The 19,211-nt window shown below is 39.3% G+C and overlaps 1 protein-coding gene across 13 annotated transcripts in view; it reads right to left on the bottom strand.

Moving 5' to 3' along the window:
* Nucleotides 1-19,211, bottom strand: part of SENP6 (SUMO specific peptidase 6) — a 178,152-nt gene that overhangs the window by 132,978 nt on the left and 25,963 nt on the right. For 10 of the 13 annotated variants that reach the window (XM_043542530.1, XM_043542534.1, XM_043542533.1 and 7 more), the window contains exon 2: nucleotides 790-883. In XM_043542530.1, the coding sequence (XP_043398465.1) occupies nucleotides 790-883 (94 nt within the window). Of the gene's footprint in view, nucleotides 1-789; nucleotides 884-10,521; nucleotides 10,676-19,211 lie in introns of those variants that run through there. The other 3 variants (XM_037894345.2, XM_043542531.1, XM_043542535.1) reach the window with 3 other exon arrangements.

The following is a 19,211-nucleotide window of genomic DNA, read 5'->3' as shown; positions in this document are numbered from 1 at the left end:
TCTTCAAATAATTAGAAATATCATGAGATCTTTCTCCGATTTCTCATTTATTGTTTACGTGTGAACTTTGTACTAATTTTTGGAAACCAAAAAATTTCCCAGACAGAAAGCTACATTAAGTTTGAGAAAACATATCAGTAATTTAGGGTAAAATATGTGAGAAAGATGGGATAATTATTTAAAAAAAAACCAAAAACAAAATGTATTATAAACCAAACATACAAGGTATGGAAGTGCACAATTAGGGAACAAAGAACATGTGATTAACAACATGGGATTGAGGTGAGAATCCAGTTTTTGTTTTTTTAAACCAGTTTAATCTAACCTGAGACTACAAACACTAAAATGCTTTAATCATACTGATATGGTTATTGCAGAAAGGCACTATAGGGCAGAGTTAGGATTGTTTGGGTATCCTAACTGTATATGCCTTTACCTTAACATGTTTGGATTTCATTTAAATTTAACCTTTAACTCTGAATTTCCTGAATTTGTATTGTTTGTTTTGGGGATAATTACAACATCTCTGCCAACTGTTTTACCTAAATTACTGCTTTATATCTTAACTCCATTTGAATGCATGTTTTTGTCTGGGAATAATTAACAATAGCAAGTTCTTGCAAAATAGATTTTTCTTAAATTAGTATTAAATTACTGAAGAGAAAGTTAAGGATCTAATTTTCTACACACACACACTATTATATACTACAGTTTATTAATTATTTACAAAAAATTAGGTTTCTATAATTAAGCACTTATGTTCAATAACCTAGATAAAAATATCCTTACTCTTTCTCTGCATCTCCTTCACTTTCTTCTGCGTGATCAAAGCTCCAATTATTTTTATAACCTCCATCTCTCTTGGACTGTGATCTATTCAAAGCTGAAATGAGAACAAGATAAGATAAGTTTTGATTCCAAGCCAGGTCACTAATCAATTCAAACTGGAAGGGTAAAATAACTCAATCCCAGATATTTAGTTGATATAATCATTCAAGTACCATTTGACAAAATAAGGTTAGTGACTGAAGCACAGACTTATTTTTAGAACGTGCACAGCTATATAGTAACATCTTTCAGCATGTTGATTAATACTGGAACAGGAGATTCAAAGTGAAAAAGCATTGTGTTTCTGTAAGTAGCTGCACACATTTGACACCACACATTATTATTACAAGATTGCTAACTGAAGAGGAAAAAAAAGACAACTGCATACCGTTAACTAGACTAATCAGCCATTTGGTTGACAACATTCACACTTTCAAAGTTTCCTCCCTGTATACACATTCTATACCAGTCTCTCTGCATTTTTACTCTTAATCAGTCAGTCTAAACCTCAACCATGCACAAATACACTCCATTTATTTTTCCAGTTAAACTTTTCAAATCAACCATTGCTTTATTTAAATAATCTGGCAGGTAAAACCTTCTAGATGCAAATGGTCAAACTGTACACAGTCGTAGGCCTAGTAGCTGATAACCTCTAATGAGAATGAAGCCTTAACTCTCCTGAGGAACTAGAACCAGGATATAATTTAAGTGTATACTGCAAAACCAAGCTTTCTACAATATAGGTAGAAACCTATTGCATTCTGAAATGAACGTACATTTTTTAGATCCTCTCATTATAAGGGGAGCACAATGTCAGCGTTTCAGAAGAGTCGTCACCTCTGGACATTTTTCACCCAAATATTCCACTGACCAAGCACTAATGCCATGACAGCAAGCAAGACAATTTCACATAAAGACAACACTGATATAAAAAGCAGGTTGAACTAAATGCTCTCTGATTGGCATGCAAGAGCAAACTGCAGGCTGGAGGGGCATTCAACTGAATAGGTGAATCAGTTTTCCCACCACAACCCTCTCAGTGATGCCCCTGAGAAAGTAGCATCAATGCCCCACAGAGACTGTAATGCAATGACTGTTATTTGTATTCAAGTAGGACTATGACTGGAAATCAGTTTCCACACGTAGGGCTTAGGAGACGTGCCAGGGCAAGTTGGTGTCTAATGTTCCCCCCAACTGTTGGACAAGGGTGGCATGACAACATGCTCATTTTGCTTCCTCCGTAATGGAGTGCCAACCTCGCCTGCCATGGTCCATATCCTCCCACTTCATTAAGTCCAGCCCAGCAGATTGTACGAGCTTGTAGCGGAGTTAGGCAGTAGGAAGACTGGCCGTCCCATTGTCAAATTCGCTATACAGAACCCCTCAGGCAGTCGATTGTTATCCATACATATAACATGACCAGTCCAGGTCATTTGCCTCCGTGCTAGCATCGCTTCCATGCTTAGCATAGCTGCCAGCTGTAGTACTTCACTGTTGGTGATTTTGTCAGATGCGATTCCCATCTTGCTGCATTGGTGGCATTGTTGCAGAGAGTTAAGTTTTTGAATAAGATGATAAAGGGCACAGGTCTCTAATGACTATAGAAGACAAGGAAGCACAACAGCTCTGTAAACTTAGCATTTTATGGACACTTTGCCCCCTCCACCCCATCTTGTCCATAGCCTTTTTGTAGACAACCGAAAGCAGAGGCAGCTGACTAACCATACTGAAAGTTTTTTCTATTTTGAGGTCACCAGTAACTGTGCTACCTAGATAGCTGAAGGACTTGATATTGTTTAATTGGCAGCTGTTCAATTTTATTTCTGGTGGTGATGGAAGTGGTCTGAAGATGGTTGGTACAGGACTTCTTTTCTTCACATTAGTACAGAGGCCAATACATAGATAAAGCATGGGCAAAGAAATTCAGCAAAATGTTGCAGGTCATTCTCAGAAAGGGCAACAAATGTTGAGTTGTCGGCATACAATAGGTCCTTTACTTCACTTTGCTGGGATTTGCTTTTGGCCTTGAATCGGCAGAGGTTTAGAAGTCTACCATCAAATCGTGTTGTTAGAGCAACACCTGCAGTGGTAGTACATGTGGTAACTTCTAGCACTCCAGACAAGAACAAAGTAAATAATGTAGGGGCAAGCATACAGCCCTGTTTAACCCCATGGGTACAGGAAAGGGACAGGTGAGCCAGTACCAACTGGCACATGGGCCTGCATGTGGTCATGGAAGCAGCAGATAAGGTTGATTAGTTTGTCTGGGCAGCCAAACTTTGCAAGATGGCACCAAAGAGCAGAGCATTTGACAGAGTCAAACGCCTTACTGTGGTCAACAAAGGCAAATAGAGGGGCATTTGTTGTTCAGCAGCTTTCTCCTGTAACTGGCAGAAGGTAAATATTTCAAAGGTGCTAAGCGATGAATGAAAACGATACTGGGATTCAGGAAGTACATCATCTGCAATAACCTGAAGCCTTTTCAGCAACAACTCACCAAGGGCCTTACCAGCAATAGAAAGGAGCAAAATGCCATGATAATTGCCACAGTCATGTCTGTCCCCTTTGCACTTGTAGATTGTAATGATTTTGGCATCTTCGAAATCCTGGGATAAAATCATCTCATTTTCCCGGCAGAAAGTAAATAGGTCTAGCAAAGCTTTGTTGAGTGCAGAATCAGTGTTTCAACACTTTAGCTGGGATTTTGTCATGTAATTTGTGTGGGAATAATTAAATTTCAGTATCTATACTGTAGCTTTAAGATTGCAGCTACAGTACACAGCATTTTAAGAACTCTGGACGTGTGCCAATAAATTTGTCTTTAAAAATGTTTAATAGAAAATGGCTACAATGCAAACTAATTCTTTTAAAAATTGACAACTTTAGAAGCAAGCTTTTAACTAGACAATATTTAGTTTTGAAAAAATTATGATACTGACAAATTAGGGGAGCAACTAGTTTTTTAAATGTATGTTTTTATTGCATTATCTTTCAAATGAGCACTCGATTATACACAGAAACATACACCAAAGCTGTCATGATTTTTTAAAAGTATGCATACAACTTCAATTGTGTGTAAATATATCTTAGCCAATTAATAGAGCTGTGATTATAGAAAGAAAAATAAAAAGTCTGAAAAAAAAGAAGTGTGATGGGTAAGATGTTAGTGGAAAGAATATAAAGACAATTTTGGAAGGACCAGATTAGTACCCACTGATGTAAGGATGTTAGAACTATGTTGTAAGTCATTCCCCTGGGAAGAATTTCTATCATGCAAGAATATTTTGCAGTATCTCCCAGAATCGACAGGAAAAATCCAGATTGCCTCTCCTTTGAAAGGAGAACAGGGGTCCCAATTCAGAGTATTTAAGAACATGCCTAATCTTAAGCATTAGCAGCCCCACTTCAGTCAGAGGTGGCAAATGCCAGATTCAGCAAAGTGCTGGAGTCTAACAGAAGCTAATTTACATCAAGCATAGTTTGAGACTCAAGAAGGTAAATGGTATATTGTGCCAGATTTGTTTCCATGCTTAATCCCCAGGGACAACAAGTGAGTTCTACTGTGGAGCCTTTCCTGAATCTCAAGCACCCATTTTCTGAGGTAATTCACACCCAGATGAGGGCCCACCATGAAGTATCATATGTGGGAAGGGGACAGGGGATCTTCTCAGACTTCAGAAACTTACAACTCAAGAGATGCTTTTGGAGTTGGATAGTTTTCCTCTAGAGAATCCCAGTCGTGGTCCTCCAGCTCTCAGGAAAGACAGCAATAGCCCCCTTCCTCATATGTAATCTCTACAGTGGAGCCTGGAGAAACAGCAGCTTCAACAAGAACGCCTGCTAAGACAAGGGAGTTTGAAGATTCTCTCACCAGGTCCTCACTGAAATGAGGGAGTGACTTAGGCAAGGTCTACAACCACAAGTGCTACAGCAGCACAACTGCAGCTACACCTCTAATGTAGATACTTGCTACAGCAATGAAATGGGTTTTTCTATCACTGTACTAAATCCACCCCCCAAGGGGCGGTGGCTAGGTCAATGTAGTGGTGTCTATACCAGGGCTTATGCCATCTAAAATGTCTTTCAGGGGTGTGAGTTTTTCACATCCCCCCGCAACTCAGCTAGGTTGACCTAAATTTTAGGTGTGGATGAGGCCTTATTCTTTTGGCTAAAGCCTTTGTGACTATTGTGTCTCCTGTGCTCATCAAAGAGATCAACATATCTGGAAGGATATGAGCTGTTAGCCTACAATTTCAGCTTTCTTTGACTGGACCTTTTCAGGACATGTCTTTGGAAGTTTTGAATGCACAGCAAATCATAGTCAGGTGAAATACCAGTCCTGAAAAAAAATAAGAAAACTACAGAAAGTCTACTTTAAACTAGGTTATTTTGTTTCGATTTTGTTTGGCTATATATGTGAATGCATGTGCGCTCAACATGGCTTCCCAGGTGAGCACAAAAACAACAAATAAAACAAAAACCTTGCAGAGCTGAAGAGGTGTATAATTCTTCCTCAACCGTTTATGAGGGTTTAAGGTGGAGTGGGAATTCCCCATCAGGAAGTACTTGTACTTAAGACCTAAAAGGTCTTCACTACTCTGCGTAAGATTAAGCCTGTTGCAGTCTCCTTAGTAAACACATTTATACCAACTGAGGAAGAACTCCAGCCAAACACAGACAGGAGAATAAAATCATCACTCAGACTAAACTTGGATACAGCAACCTCAGTCTTGACATTACTGGCTGAAGTCTCTTACTCTGAGAACCTTAGATCAGAATAAGTTATCTCCATCAAAGCCCCAGCTTTAGGCACCTATTCATTTTCAAGAATCTAGAGGGGAGACTCTCATGAGTTTTAAGATTTTATGCTGCCTTTTAAGAGCTGATTGTGAGCAATATTATTCACCAACATGAGAGTATGGGAGTGGCCCTGTGAGGTGGAAAGAGCATTACCAGGGAGATTAAAAGGACAGTCTACAGACATGTATCTTGCATGTCTCCCTAAGGAAAATCATAGCCACTTTATGATGTCCTATGGGACACAAGGAGACTAGGAGGAGAGAAGAAATAGGTCTCCCTCAAGGAAAGGGATCTGAATCAATTCAATCCCTGCTACTTTATCTGGGCTAAGCAGAGGCTCACCACATAGAACAAGGAGTAAGCCAGAGCCACTGGAGACAAATGACTGCTTGGTATCAAAGTTTGCAGGAACAGAGGACTTCGAGTTAAAACAGCCTGCAGGAAGGGCAGATTGAAGCCTTCTCAACCATCCCGTCACAGGCCTTACCCATGTGCTGGCTGTGAGCATGGATTTCTTCCTCCAGGTTGCTACCAGTGAGGGAGGTGGGGGACCTTGCCTTCCCCCAAGATTCAGAAGGCTTCCATGAACTGTTCCTGCTTGCTCTGGAAGCCATGAAAATAGGGATTTCCATGTCTACGGGGGAGTTATGGATGTTGGAGGAAAAGAAAAACAGAACAAAAAAAACCACATAACTTCTCTCCAATTCCATGCCACTGATTCTAGACTGGTCTCGGTGAAGGGAGATTCCATGCAGCTTGCACCTTGTCCACACATCAGTTAGGAGTCAGGTTTCACAGCAGTCTGCTCAACTCTTGGCATGGACCTTGCCCCACACGTTAGTGGGGAGACAACTTCCTGCAGCCTGTCATTTCTGAGGGAGGGGCTGTCCTTCAAACCCTCTTCAGAAAGCCACAATACTTTCTAGTTTAGCAATTTTGAGAAAAACCTTAAAGCCAATGAAGAAACAGACCTTCAGTTAAAAATCCTGGGAAAATTCTGCTACCAAGGGAAACATGAAGGCTGTCACATGTGCCACTTGGAGACAGAATTTTGGAGAGTTCTTCCTGAGGAGCAGTCTTAAACCCAAGCTGAAAGCAAAGACCTGGTCTGCACCCAGTTGCCATGCAATCCGGGAATTCCCCACTGTGAAGACTGACATGGAGTGGATTGAAATCTGGAGGAGTTTAAAAAAAAACAAAACACCACAACTCTACATCATATTTACAGGCGGGGGTGGGGAGGGGAGAGAAGAGCAGTACCATCTAGTGCCCAGTCTATAATAATCTGAACAAACTACTAACGGAACAGATTTGAGAACTCATTTAAAGATTCAAGATTACAAAAAGGACTTAAGAACCAATGGAAAACGGCAATGCTGCTGAGAATATATTTAACAAAAACTACATTTAGTGCCATTTAAGGTTGCAGCAGGACACACCCCATTCACCCAAAAATATTAGAAGTAGGGAAATAAGAACTAAGGGGAAAGACTAGTGCATTCTTATCTACCTTCAGATTGCCTATAACTGTTGATAGCATATTCTCCAATGCTCCATTAAGACTTTCAACATCCATCTCTAGATGGATGCCCAACACTTCAAATTTTCACTCTAAAATAAAACTTTCACAGTAACCTCATATGCTTATATCAATTATATCCAAAGATCAGTGCATCTGATTGTCACATATTTCATGCATTTGGCAGGTTCTGCCTTAACACTGAGTTATCAGTTGGGGAATGGATTCCTTTTTGGGTACTTGTTGGAGACAGAAGTGAAAGCCCAATGGAGCACAAAGTTTTTCAACCTCAATGTTGGAGACAACATGATGGTGGAAAAGAATAAGTCTTTCCCTTTAACTTCTTATTTCTTCGGTTTTAATGTTTTGGGTAGAGGGAATGCAGTCTTCCATGATCTCACCTGATACTCAACATAGTTCAGTTCTCCAATTTACTACCTGGAAAGCGATGCAAGAATTTTGAGCGAGCAATACTTGACATGAGAGCATTCTGTTAATTAAATGTAGGCTCTAGCATGCATTTTATGAGTTTATGTAAACGTTTCCAATATTTTCTACTACATCAGTCTCTATGCTTTGTTAAATAAACATTTTATTTCACAATAATACACAGCAATTGAATATGCTTAAGTGGAGCAGTTGTCTGATGTGGAAGCAGGAAGCTGTGGTGAATGGTTTCTTTGGAAACAGCGAATCTGTGAATACCACAAGTTCCCAGTAGACCAGGGGCTCGATACTCCAAGGAGATGCTCAGAGGGCTTGAGGGTTTGGAGTGTGCCAGTCGCTAACCTGTAGAATGACTGAGAGACCTAGGGGGAGTGCTTGTGGTGGCCATGGCCAGTAACGTTTGGAGACCGTCCCGCAGCAGGCACAGACAAGACTTCCTCACACTAAGGGCAGGTGGTAGTTAGGTGCCTTAAAACTCTGGGTACCCCTGGGAAGCATCACAACAATGTCTGGTAGGATTACCCAACCTGCCTAACTCCTGTTTTCAAATGGGAGTGTGGTACTTTAAAATCCCACTACATTTAAAAACCCAGACCACAGTGACCAAAAGTATGTATAGGTGAGTAAGTTCACTAACTACGTTTAATACTTCCTTTGTTTACTAAACCAGTTAGCTTTAAATGCAAAATATGTTTTGATATACTTTATGTAACCAGCACATTTAAGGTAGCTTTACTTCACTAATAATTTTACTGCAGACCCCAATCCTAAGTGACTCATGAATATTTTCATGAGCACAACAAATCAGGCATGCTGTTAATAGTGGGATAATATCCCACAAATAAGTATATGGATGACCACCAGGTGATTTCTAAAAATACTGATAAATATTTGAATGCATGTATTTGGATTAATAATTTCTAAGTACATTTTCCCTTAGGCTCCTGTTTTATAAAGGTGTCACTCTTCTAGTCAGGGACAGAAATAATATTGTTAGGAGCTGGGTGCAACCTCATTATGGGTGAATTAAAATCTCATTTACATTTATTTGTGTGAATACACCCTTCAATTAACCTATCACAAGCCTTCACCTAAGACTAAAGGGTTATGTGACCCCACCCAGGAGTTTGGAGTGTGTGGGCAGAGCGGCTTTTTCAGAGTATTGTTTTGGATAAGGGGTCTGTGTCTGGAACACAGAACTAGAGTGCATCAGAGACTACCGGAAAAAATCCAAGCAGAAGTCTAAGCACAGTGTCAAACTGAGAGAAGCCTAAAACAAGGTTTTAGGTAAAGGTGCTGGCGGGCGGGGCGGAGGAGAGTTTAGCCTGTTTTTAAAAAACCACTTCCTTTTGCCTTTGTTTCCTCCCTGCATTCAGAGAAGTAGAACTTTGTACGTTGCTTGTAAATAAACATGATTGCATCACAGAAAGCACCACACTCCATCAATTTCTACTCCCAACTAGAACAATTTACAGTACCCAAACTTTGACTAGCCATACGGGTCAAAAAGGGACAACATTATGTTGCTTACGTGCCAACCGCACACTGTAAATAGTAAATAATAAGTGAACAGTTTGAAAACCACCCACTGGCTGAAATCCTTTCGTAACTACTCTTCAAAATTTAAATATTTTTTATAAATCCGGATCCAGAAAAAAAAAGTTACATTTGCATGTCTAGTGACCTGGCACTACGCAATTCCCTGCTCCTATAAGACCATTATCATTTGTCTGGTATGCTTAAGCAGTCCAAGCAGAAAGAAAGTTTATGGGTTTCATAGAAGAGGAGGAAATCCACGGGTTCTCCTCTTACAATTTATTCTCAAAATGGAAGCGTGTGAAAATGGTATAGAGAAGCAGCTAAAAAGTAATTTTAAACAAGATGCTCTGTGGCCACCAACTTTAGTATAGATTTGGGAGCAACAATCAGCAGGTGACGTTAATCATATCAGGTCTCAAATTATGAGAACCACAGGAACTGTAAAAGTTTGAGACACGAAGCAAATGCTGCCTTTGAAACAGGAGGAGATGTACAGTGAATTTTTGCATCCGAATTGCAGACTGCTGATTGCAGACCCACTTATGAACTGCAGGAACCATCACAGCTGTCATCAAAAGAGCCAAGCTTGTGCAATTACATACACGGTAACAGCAATAATCAAACTGCACATCTATTTTTAGAAACTGCAGAAAGGCAGTTAGGTACAAAATACGATTTAAGAACCTAGCTTAAGTAGCTGCAAAAGTAGCAACTGAAAGTGCACCATAGTTTCCCAGAGTTCAATACAATAGCTTGGAATGTCAGGTTGAAGTAAACAGCACCACAGCTACACTTAGGGAAAAAAAAATGTATGTAAGAAAAATTTATAGTATTTTACACATAAGCAACTTTCATGCAAGCTTTGTTTGCAAAGTGCTTATGGGAAGGTGTTCTCCCTTTAACATAAGGAAACTCAGGATACATAGCAGTTAAGTAGCTTCCTCAAGAAAGTCAGTAATATACACAGGAACACAACCGGGAGAATTAAATTCTATTAATTAAAAGAGAAGCAAAATACCTCTTCATGTTGTTTACTGTTGGATGTTTAAGTGTGCAGAAGTAGTCGGGGGGGGGGGGGGGGGGGAAGGCATGCAGAAATTTTGCTAGCTGGAAAATAAGGCATATTCCAAAAGAAAAACTTTGAGGGGCGGAAGGGAGAGAGGAGGGTGAAGAGAAGATACTTACAGAACACTGTTGACTAGATCCTATATGGAAAGACAACTTTGCTGCTTTACAGATGTGTGTTATGGAAACATCACAGAGGAGGTATCTTCACTGCAGAGTTAACCCGGGTGACCAGCACCTAAATCTGAGCACCTATGTTAGCCCAGACATACTGCAAAACCATACCCAAGTTACTGTGTCCTCACTGGTGCTTCACTTACCCATGTGTTGATAGGACTTCCGGGTATATATTCCATGCTTCTTTGTGCTGCAGTATGCTGAGGAGCTCTATGGATTTTTTTTTCCCCTCAGTGAGCTGTGGGAGGACACTGGAGGATTGTCAGCATTTGAGTGACAGCCTGTGTCACCACTGCAGAGTCGGTGGGTTAGCAGCCCAAATTAAAGCCTCTCTTGGGTTTTAGCTTATACCTCAGGACAGGACACCCTGAGTTAAGAGCTCCAATTAAGAGAAGTGGAAAAGTGTCTGGGGAAAAATCTGAACACACACTTTAGTGAAGCCACAGCCTAAGACAGTCTTAATTTCTGGCTAACAAGGTCAAAGCAATAAGAAATGCAACCAATTTAGAAAACATCCTCTTGGTTAAAGCATCACCCAGCAAAGTATTGGCAAAAGAAACTAGAAACATGGAGCTTCTAAGAGCTTTTAGTCAGCTTTAAGTTCAAGAAACTTTTAACATACAACATACAGAGAAGTGCTTCATTAGTTTGAACACACAAGCATGGAGAAAACATTGGTAGGATGATAACTTTAATAAGCTTCTCTCCCCCATAATCCTGAATAGGAATTTTGGGTGAAGTCCACAGTACTACCTTATTTGGTTAAGAACTGGAACAAGGTAGACCAATATTAGGGCAGGAAGCTCACAGAAACTCAGTGTTATAACCACATTAATCCCCTAAATCACAGGGGGCTTTGTATTGTGTCAAACCCCACATGAACCTGATGCCCGAGGCTTCAGAGACATTGACCTACTTGTGCCTAACCCACGATAAGACAAAAGAGCTGCCAAGAGTGTTTTAATTTGCTAGTATTTTTCATTTAGATTTTCTTTTTAAAAAATCTAAAATAGCAATTTTGACGTCCCTGGAAAAGTTCAAAACAACCTTTAAAGAAGCAAAAGACAGCAGTTTTCTCAAAAAAAAAAAAAAAAAAAAAAAAAAAAAAGGGCAGGCAACACCTTCCAATCAACTCCAGCCACATTATACACCAACCCCAGCCCTCCTTTCCCTTCCTTGCTCTCCTGAGTCCTTAGAGATGTGCTTTGTAGCAGATCCTGAAGATTAACGCATGGCAGATTCAGAAAAGCAGAGAAAGTAGTCAAACATGCAAAATAGAGGGGTGGTCCAAATGGGCCTGTCTGCATCATGCACCAAATTTATCCTCCTATATTATTGCAAATGCTTCTGGTAGATGACATTTAGAAAGCTAAGACAACACAAGCTTCCTAGAACTCTCTATCCAGTCGAGAACCAAGCAATCAGGGAAAGCGGATCCTACCGCAGGACAGTGTGGGATTGACAGAGATAGTTTTAAACAGGATGCCAAATAACTGTATTTTAAACATTACTAAAAATATATATGTATTATGTAGAGAAGCAAGAAATGGGAGGCCAACTCTTACGAATTCCTTCTCTTACTGCCAACTCAGGTGTGTGGCTCCCAGTGTTCAGTCACAGGGGTATTTTTACATAACTTCAGAGATACCCTGATCAAAACCAAGCAAAATAATCATTAATAATCATGGTTTCTTTTATTATTAACAAAAAGAAAATATTAAACAAAATATCACAAATTAATTCGAGAAATATCCTAGTTGAAGTTAACTTTATAATTCCTCTAAAAACTTGATTGAGAAAAGACAAAACCATGCATAGTTGGAAATGTTTTCAACCTTTCTTGGTTCTCCAATTCTTAAGATGACAAATGCTTCTTTTGAAATGTGTACTTGCAAATATTTTGTATCTAAATGAAAGCCCTAGTACAAGCTACACCACTGACTTGGCAGTATGAGAAATAATTAGGCCTGGTCTACACAACAAAGCTACATTGAGGCAAGTTGCCTTGTAATGACTCTGGCTGAGCGCTCCAGGTCTAGACATGGCCAGCAGGAGATGGGCAGGCGGGCGATGTCTGCTGCAGGCAGCCCAGGGTGCACTGCAGCCTGGAACATGCTCATTCCCCTCTGCCCTCCAGAGGTGACACATAGCTGGGGGGGGGGGAGAGAGAAGAGGGGAGACACATACCCCCTGCCCATTTTTCCAGACGCCTCTGGCACAGATGCCCAGAAGCGAGGAGGCTGCACTCCCCCTGACAGTAGCACTCTCAGTGTATCCGTGAACCACAGGGAGGGAGAAAGCAGCAGGCTGCTAGCTGAGCTCCTCCTCCACCAAAAGGGAGAGCACCAGCAGGGCTCCGTGGTGCCATCTCCTCCTCAGGTGGCCCTGACTCCACCCTTGCTGGGACCAAAGAGTGAGCCAATCGGTGTGGCAATCTTTGAATTTTTTTTAAGCACATAGTTGGGCCACAGCTGTGTGCTAACTGGGCTGCAAGCGGCCTGCAGGTTGAAAACCACTGCCATACAGTCATAAAAGTTTGGACAGTAAGGGCTTGGAAGTCTATTCCTAATAGCAAAGTGTCCCTCAACTGCCTCCAGAGAGACCTGGACATCATCTGTTACCAAGATGTGATGAAAGAGAGCCCACAATGCTTGCCTCTGCTGGAATTTCAGTGACAAGTTGGTTGTTTCATTTAGAAATATGCCACAGAAATTATAAATGCAGTTGCAGCAATGAGCCCCAGCATGGTTGCTCCTGCTGTTGCATATCTTTTCTGCCTGACCCTGCCTTAGAGCAGGATATTTATGTTTTGCTAAATTAACCCTAAACCGGGTAAGACAGATAGACACAGCATTTAGAACTACCATATTAACAACAGAAATATCAGTAGTTATGAATCTTGAAACATCTTTTACAAGCCAAATAACTTTGTGTCACTAGACATCATCCCCACCCCACAATATTCCTGGTACCACGTTCAAAAGCTGTATTTCACTCCTCCCTCCACCGCCCCAGTACTGGCATGTCACTAGTTACTGCTGGGCGGTTTAATTATAAGACGCCAACATTCATAGTTTTACCATAAAATGCACTAATTCAATTTAACAATGAAATATTCTTATATGTCATAGGGACAGTCACCAGAGTACCATTTTTGACATCCTATCTAGAACAAAAATTGCTTCAACCAACAACTGATTTCATCAATAGACTAAATTTTCTTTTAACTTACAAACAGCCATGCTCCAAAAATCTCCTAAAAAGAGTTACTTATTCTCAGACCCTCCTTCTATAGCAATCCACTACCCACTAACCGTTCTATATTCTGTTTTGTATTAGGCTCTAGCTCTGATAGGGTGGATCCTGCTATCTGGCACTTCCCCCCAATGCCATGTAGGCAGACTGAACAATACAAAAAACATTTACGCCACAGGCATTGGTGTAGCAAGGTAAATATATCTCCTTCCACAGCAGAGATTTATATTGCTGCAATCTGTTGCAGAGAACATTTACCAAACCTCACTAGTTTGCTGTTAAATTAAATCCAGGTGCTGGGATATCAACAAAAATGTAGAACACTATATCTTACCATAAAAGGGGGGGGGGGGGGAGGGTGGCAAATTAAATATATAGTGAGCTGTTACTTTCTATACCCTACTATAAAAATGGGAAGAAAACAATTATGGATAAAGGAATAATCAAATCAATCAATCTCTCACATGCTGGCTTCTGACTTGTCACAGGCAAGTAAGTTTGTCCTATTTACCCACAGGACACACAAACCATAACAAATAATTGGTTTATTATTAAACAAAATACTTCCAGATAAAATTAAAACAGCAAAAGAGGTCACTAAAGGCCTTCCTGCTCCTATTCAGGCAGCTTCATATCTAGACAATTCAGTAAATTCCCTGGTTTGACTATAAGGCAGAAACCAGTCAAAAAAGAGAAACTGAAATGAACAAAACAAAAACAAAATCACACAAAACAGATCAAATTAATTCTAAAATAGTAACTATCACTCTCAAGGATCTGGGAGATATGCAAGGTGTGGAGAGAAAGGTTTTAAAATCTCGGTCTAAATGTTTGAAATCAGCCTTTACAGTATCCTAGAAGCATTAATGTCACATTAGCTCAGCAGCAGTCACCAAGGGTATGTCTACACTGCATTTAAAAACCCCACAGCTGGCCTGTGCCAGCTGACTTAGGCTAAGGGCTGTTTAATTGTGGTTTAACTTTAGACATTCAGGCTCGGGCTGCAGCATGAGCTCTGGGACCCTTTCACTCTGTGCCCAACCATAAACATGGCAATTTTCTGTGAGCCCAAGCCAGCTGGCAAGGGCCAGCTGCAGGTTTTTAATTGCAGTGTAGATATACCCTTAGATACAGTTGGAGGCTTAGAAGCAGTTGGCTTTAGAGAGAAAAAAAGTTTGAGTGAATGGTTTAAATTCCTCCTCCCTTCCCCTCCTTTTTTGCAGTGGTTGGAGCTTCTAGCAATTCCCTCCTAAATCACTTGTCTTAATTTCTTTATCCCAAAAGTTTTAAGGCCTATACTTAAATTGAACTCTGTAGGTATTTATGTTCTGTCTGGCCCAGTACAGTCTACACAAGTCAAAGATAACCACCACCTCTTCTGGGGAATATCAACAACAAAAAATCTGAAGTAGAAATAGGATGTGGATTTTTCAATAATGTCCTGAACCCATAAAAGTTTCAGTGTCCCGTGTAGAATAACCAAATGTTGTGAAAATGCAGTCAATTTTACAAATTTGCAAAGGGGACAGATTTTAAAGCTGAAATCTAACAAATTACATTTGCCAGTTGGATAAGTGTTATAGCCAATATCAGAATGGAATTTCTAGGATAACCCCTTTTATTGAGTCCATGGAACATTAGCTTACTAATTTAACACTAAATTATTTTCAGGTCAACTTTTAACTTAAACAATATTCTTTTTAAATCAGGACACTTGATTATTCTTAACCAATCAACAATTTATTAATTAACCCAGAATCACAGCAATATACAATCAGTTTATCAATCCAGTGTAGACAGAACCAATCATCTAATTATTTATTGGACACATCAATAGATAGTCTTGCAAGCAACTGTCAAAGACTAGGGTCAGTAGTTACACCAAAGGACCAACGTAAATCTTCTAGATTTCTTATTAGATTTATTTATGATATCTCTGTCCCAATATTTCTTCAAGGAGTAAGGATGTATTAGTAGTTTATACATTTAAGAATGGTGGTCTCTGCTACTGGAATGGACTGGTCCGTAAAAGACAAGTTTAGAATATACTATATTAATAAATTACTTCAGTTTTTCCTTACATTAACGTACACATCACGTTGTCCAAACTAATCAAAAATAATGTGAGGGGGTTTGTTTTACATTTTCCCTTATTCACATTCAACAAAAATATATTGCTTTTAAAAATTATAAAACACAATGCTGACTTATCACAAACAACTACGGTATAAAAATAATTATTTTATTTAGATAGTGCAGGATTCAAAAAAGTAGCAAAGGTAGTCAAACAATTTTTGCAGGGCACGTGAAGGGGTTTGGCCATTGTATGAAAGAATTCAACAAATGTAATAAAGACATTTCCATACACAAAATAAACACATACAAATGAAAAAAAAAAGGCCAATTTTTAAAAGGGAAGGTGATAAACATGGGTCTAAACACTGTCATTATTAAACTGTTGCTTTTTTTAGAAAGAGCTTTGAAGAGAAAAAACAAGATGGCTTTTAGTGTAAGGTAATTAATTTCACATTTTAGGACCTACCACAAAAAAGCATGATCATTTGTTGACTTCAGGTATAACAGCTGAAACTTTGAACAGCAGGTATTGTGTGAGAGTATAGACACTGATCAACTAATACAGAAAGAGGTCACATATGTAGCAAGAGCCAACATTGTTGACAGCTATAACGCCTCTTTCTAGCAATCCATGATGTGTTCCATACTTATACGTGAAACAAGAGGAAACAATATATTCAGAATATTTCAGCTGGCTGACTACAATGTTATCTGATGTCTTTGTATTCAGAACACTTGCAAAATGTTCATGTTGTTTCATCCTTATCAGACTATGCACTAGTCTGTTAAAATATTTGGCACATCATGTTAACAGGTGTAAGAATGTCACTGAAATACTGTTAAATAAGGTGGGGGAGGGAGGTTGCTACCTAGAAACAGTTGGATTTCAGAACCATCCCTCCCCCTAGAAAAGCTAGTGTGTAATTGCCAACACCAAGCATTCAAAAATCTTAAGTCAAGACCCCCCACCACCAAAAAAATCATGAGATAGCCAGTCCTGCATTCATAGGACAGCATATTCTGCTACTGGGGAGCAGGACTAGCCACTCGATAGTTAAGGCTCAATTTTCAACACCTTCCAGAGCTTCCTAAAAAGAAACCCTGGCAATGTCTTCTGGGGCCCTCTTTACCCATCCATACATGGGGATACATAGTGTGTTGTGGTTTCAGTCAATCAGGATCCATTTCCTTACACTCCATTAGCCCTCTTTACAAAAAAGACCTCTGGGTTCAGAAATCCCACTTGGAACACAATGTGTTCAAAGGGGCTGTGGACACGCTCCCAGAATCCTGTACCTCACAAGCAATAAAACTAGGGCTGTCAAGCAATTAAAAAAATTAATTATGATTAATCGCACAATTAAACAATAATAGAATATCATTTATTTAAATATTTTGGGATGATATCTACATTTTAAAATATATTGATTAAAATTACAACAGAATATAAAGTATACAGTAATCAAAAATATGAAGTGAGCACAAGTATTTGCACTGTTAATAACAAAATAAATAGTATTTTTCAATTCACCTAATACAAGTATTGTAGTGCAATCTCTTTATCATGAAAGTTGAACTTACAAATGTAGAAGTATGTACAAAAAACTGCACTCAAAAGCAAAACAATGTAAAATTTTAGAGCCTACAAATCCACTGAGTCCTAATTCTTGTTCAGCCAGTAGCTCAGACAAACAAGTTTGTTTACATTTGCAGGAGATAATGCTGCCCGCTTCTTGTTTACAATGTCACCTGAAAGTGAGAACAGGCATTCCCAGCGCACTGTTGTAGCCAGTGTCGCAAGATATTTACGTGCCAGATGCGCTGAATATTCATATGTCCCTTCATCCTTCAACCACCATTCCAGGGGACAGGCATCCATACTGATGACAGGTTCTACTCGACAACAATCCAAAGCAGTACGGAACAATGCATGTTCATTTTCATCATCTTGAGTCAGATGCCACCAGCAGAAGGTTGATTTTCATTTTTGGTGGTTCGGGTTCTGCAGTTTTTGCAGTGGAGCGTTGCTCTTTTTAGACTTCGGAAAGCATGCTCCACAACTCGTCCCTCTCAGATTTTGGATGGTACTTCAGATTCTTAAACCTTGGGTCAAGTGCTGTAGCTATCTTTAGAAATCTCACATTGGTATCTTCTTTGCGTTTTGTGAAATCTGCAGTGAAAGTGTTCTTAAAATGAAGAAAATGTGCTGGGTCATCATCCGAGACTGCCATAACATGAAATATATAGCATAATGGGGGTAAAACAGAGCAAGGGACATTGAACTCCTTGGGGGAGAATTGTGTCACAAATTTAATTAACATATTTTTTTTAATGAGCATCATCAGCATGGAAGCATGTCCTCTGGAATGATGGCCAAAGCACAGAGGCATATGAATGTTTAGCATATGTAGCACATAAATACCTTTAAATGCCAGCTACAAAAGTGCCATACAAAGGCCTGTTCTCACTTTCTGGTGACGTAAATAAGAAGAGGGCAGTATTATATCCTGTAAAGGTTAACAAACTTGTTTGTCTTAGCGATTGGTTGAACAAGAAGTAGGACTGAATGGAATTGTAGGCTCTGAAGTTTTACACTGTTTTGGTTTTGAGTGAAGTTATGTAATGAAACAAAACAAAAAAATCTACAGTTGTAAAGTGCACTTTTACAACAACAAGATTGCACTACAGTACTTGTGTGAGGTGAATTGAAAAATACTATTTCTTGTTTCTCATTTTTACAGTGCAAATTTTTATAATAAAAATATACTCTTTGATTGCAATTACAACACAGAATATATATGAAAATGTAGAAAAACATCCAAAATATTTAATAAATTTTAATTGGTATTCTATTGTTTAACAGTGCAATTAAAACTGCAATTAATCACGATTAATTTTTCGAGTTAATCACGTGAGTTAATGGCGATTAATCGATAGCCCTAAATAAAACCCTTTCTCCCCATGGAGGTAATACGGAACAGGATTTTTCCTTAAAATTATTGAATTTTAGAGAATACCACCAATTATTGCATTGTCCATTATCGTGGAACAGCATCATCCACTCCATAGTTAAGGCTGAAGCTGGCTCCTTTTTAGATTCGATTTTAAACGCCTGCCATAGTACCCTAAAACAAACCCCATCACCCTGAAGTTTTGCATGCCACATTTCATCCTAGGGAAGACTGGCAAATAAGACAGAGAGTTTGAAATATTATCTGTTCACTTTTGTAAAGTCTGAAAATATTATCCAGATTTGTTTCTTACTGAGAAGTGGCTTTCAGGTTTGATGATGTTGATTTTGGGTTTTGTTTTTTTTAAACTGTATGAAAAGCAGTCTTTATTAATAGAAACTGACCCACTTCTTAAATGATTCCAGGAAACAGATGAAATGCACACACTGAAAAGGCAATCAGGGGAAAGTGCAGTGGATCAGAGGACCATGAAAAGAAAAGGACTGGCAAGCTGGGGCTTGAAAGGGGTAGAGGACCAGGAAGCACATGAA

Source organism: Chelonia mydas, chromosome 3, assembly GCF_015237465.2.
Source record: "Chelonia mydas isolate rCheMyd1 chromosome 3, rCheMyd1.pri.v2, whole genome shotgun sequence".
In the NCBI taxonomy this organism is placed as follows: Eukaryota; Metazoa; Chordata; order Testudines; family Cheloniidae; genus Chelonia; species Chelonia mydas.
This window is presented reverse-complemented; position numbering and strand designations above follow the sequence as displayed.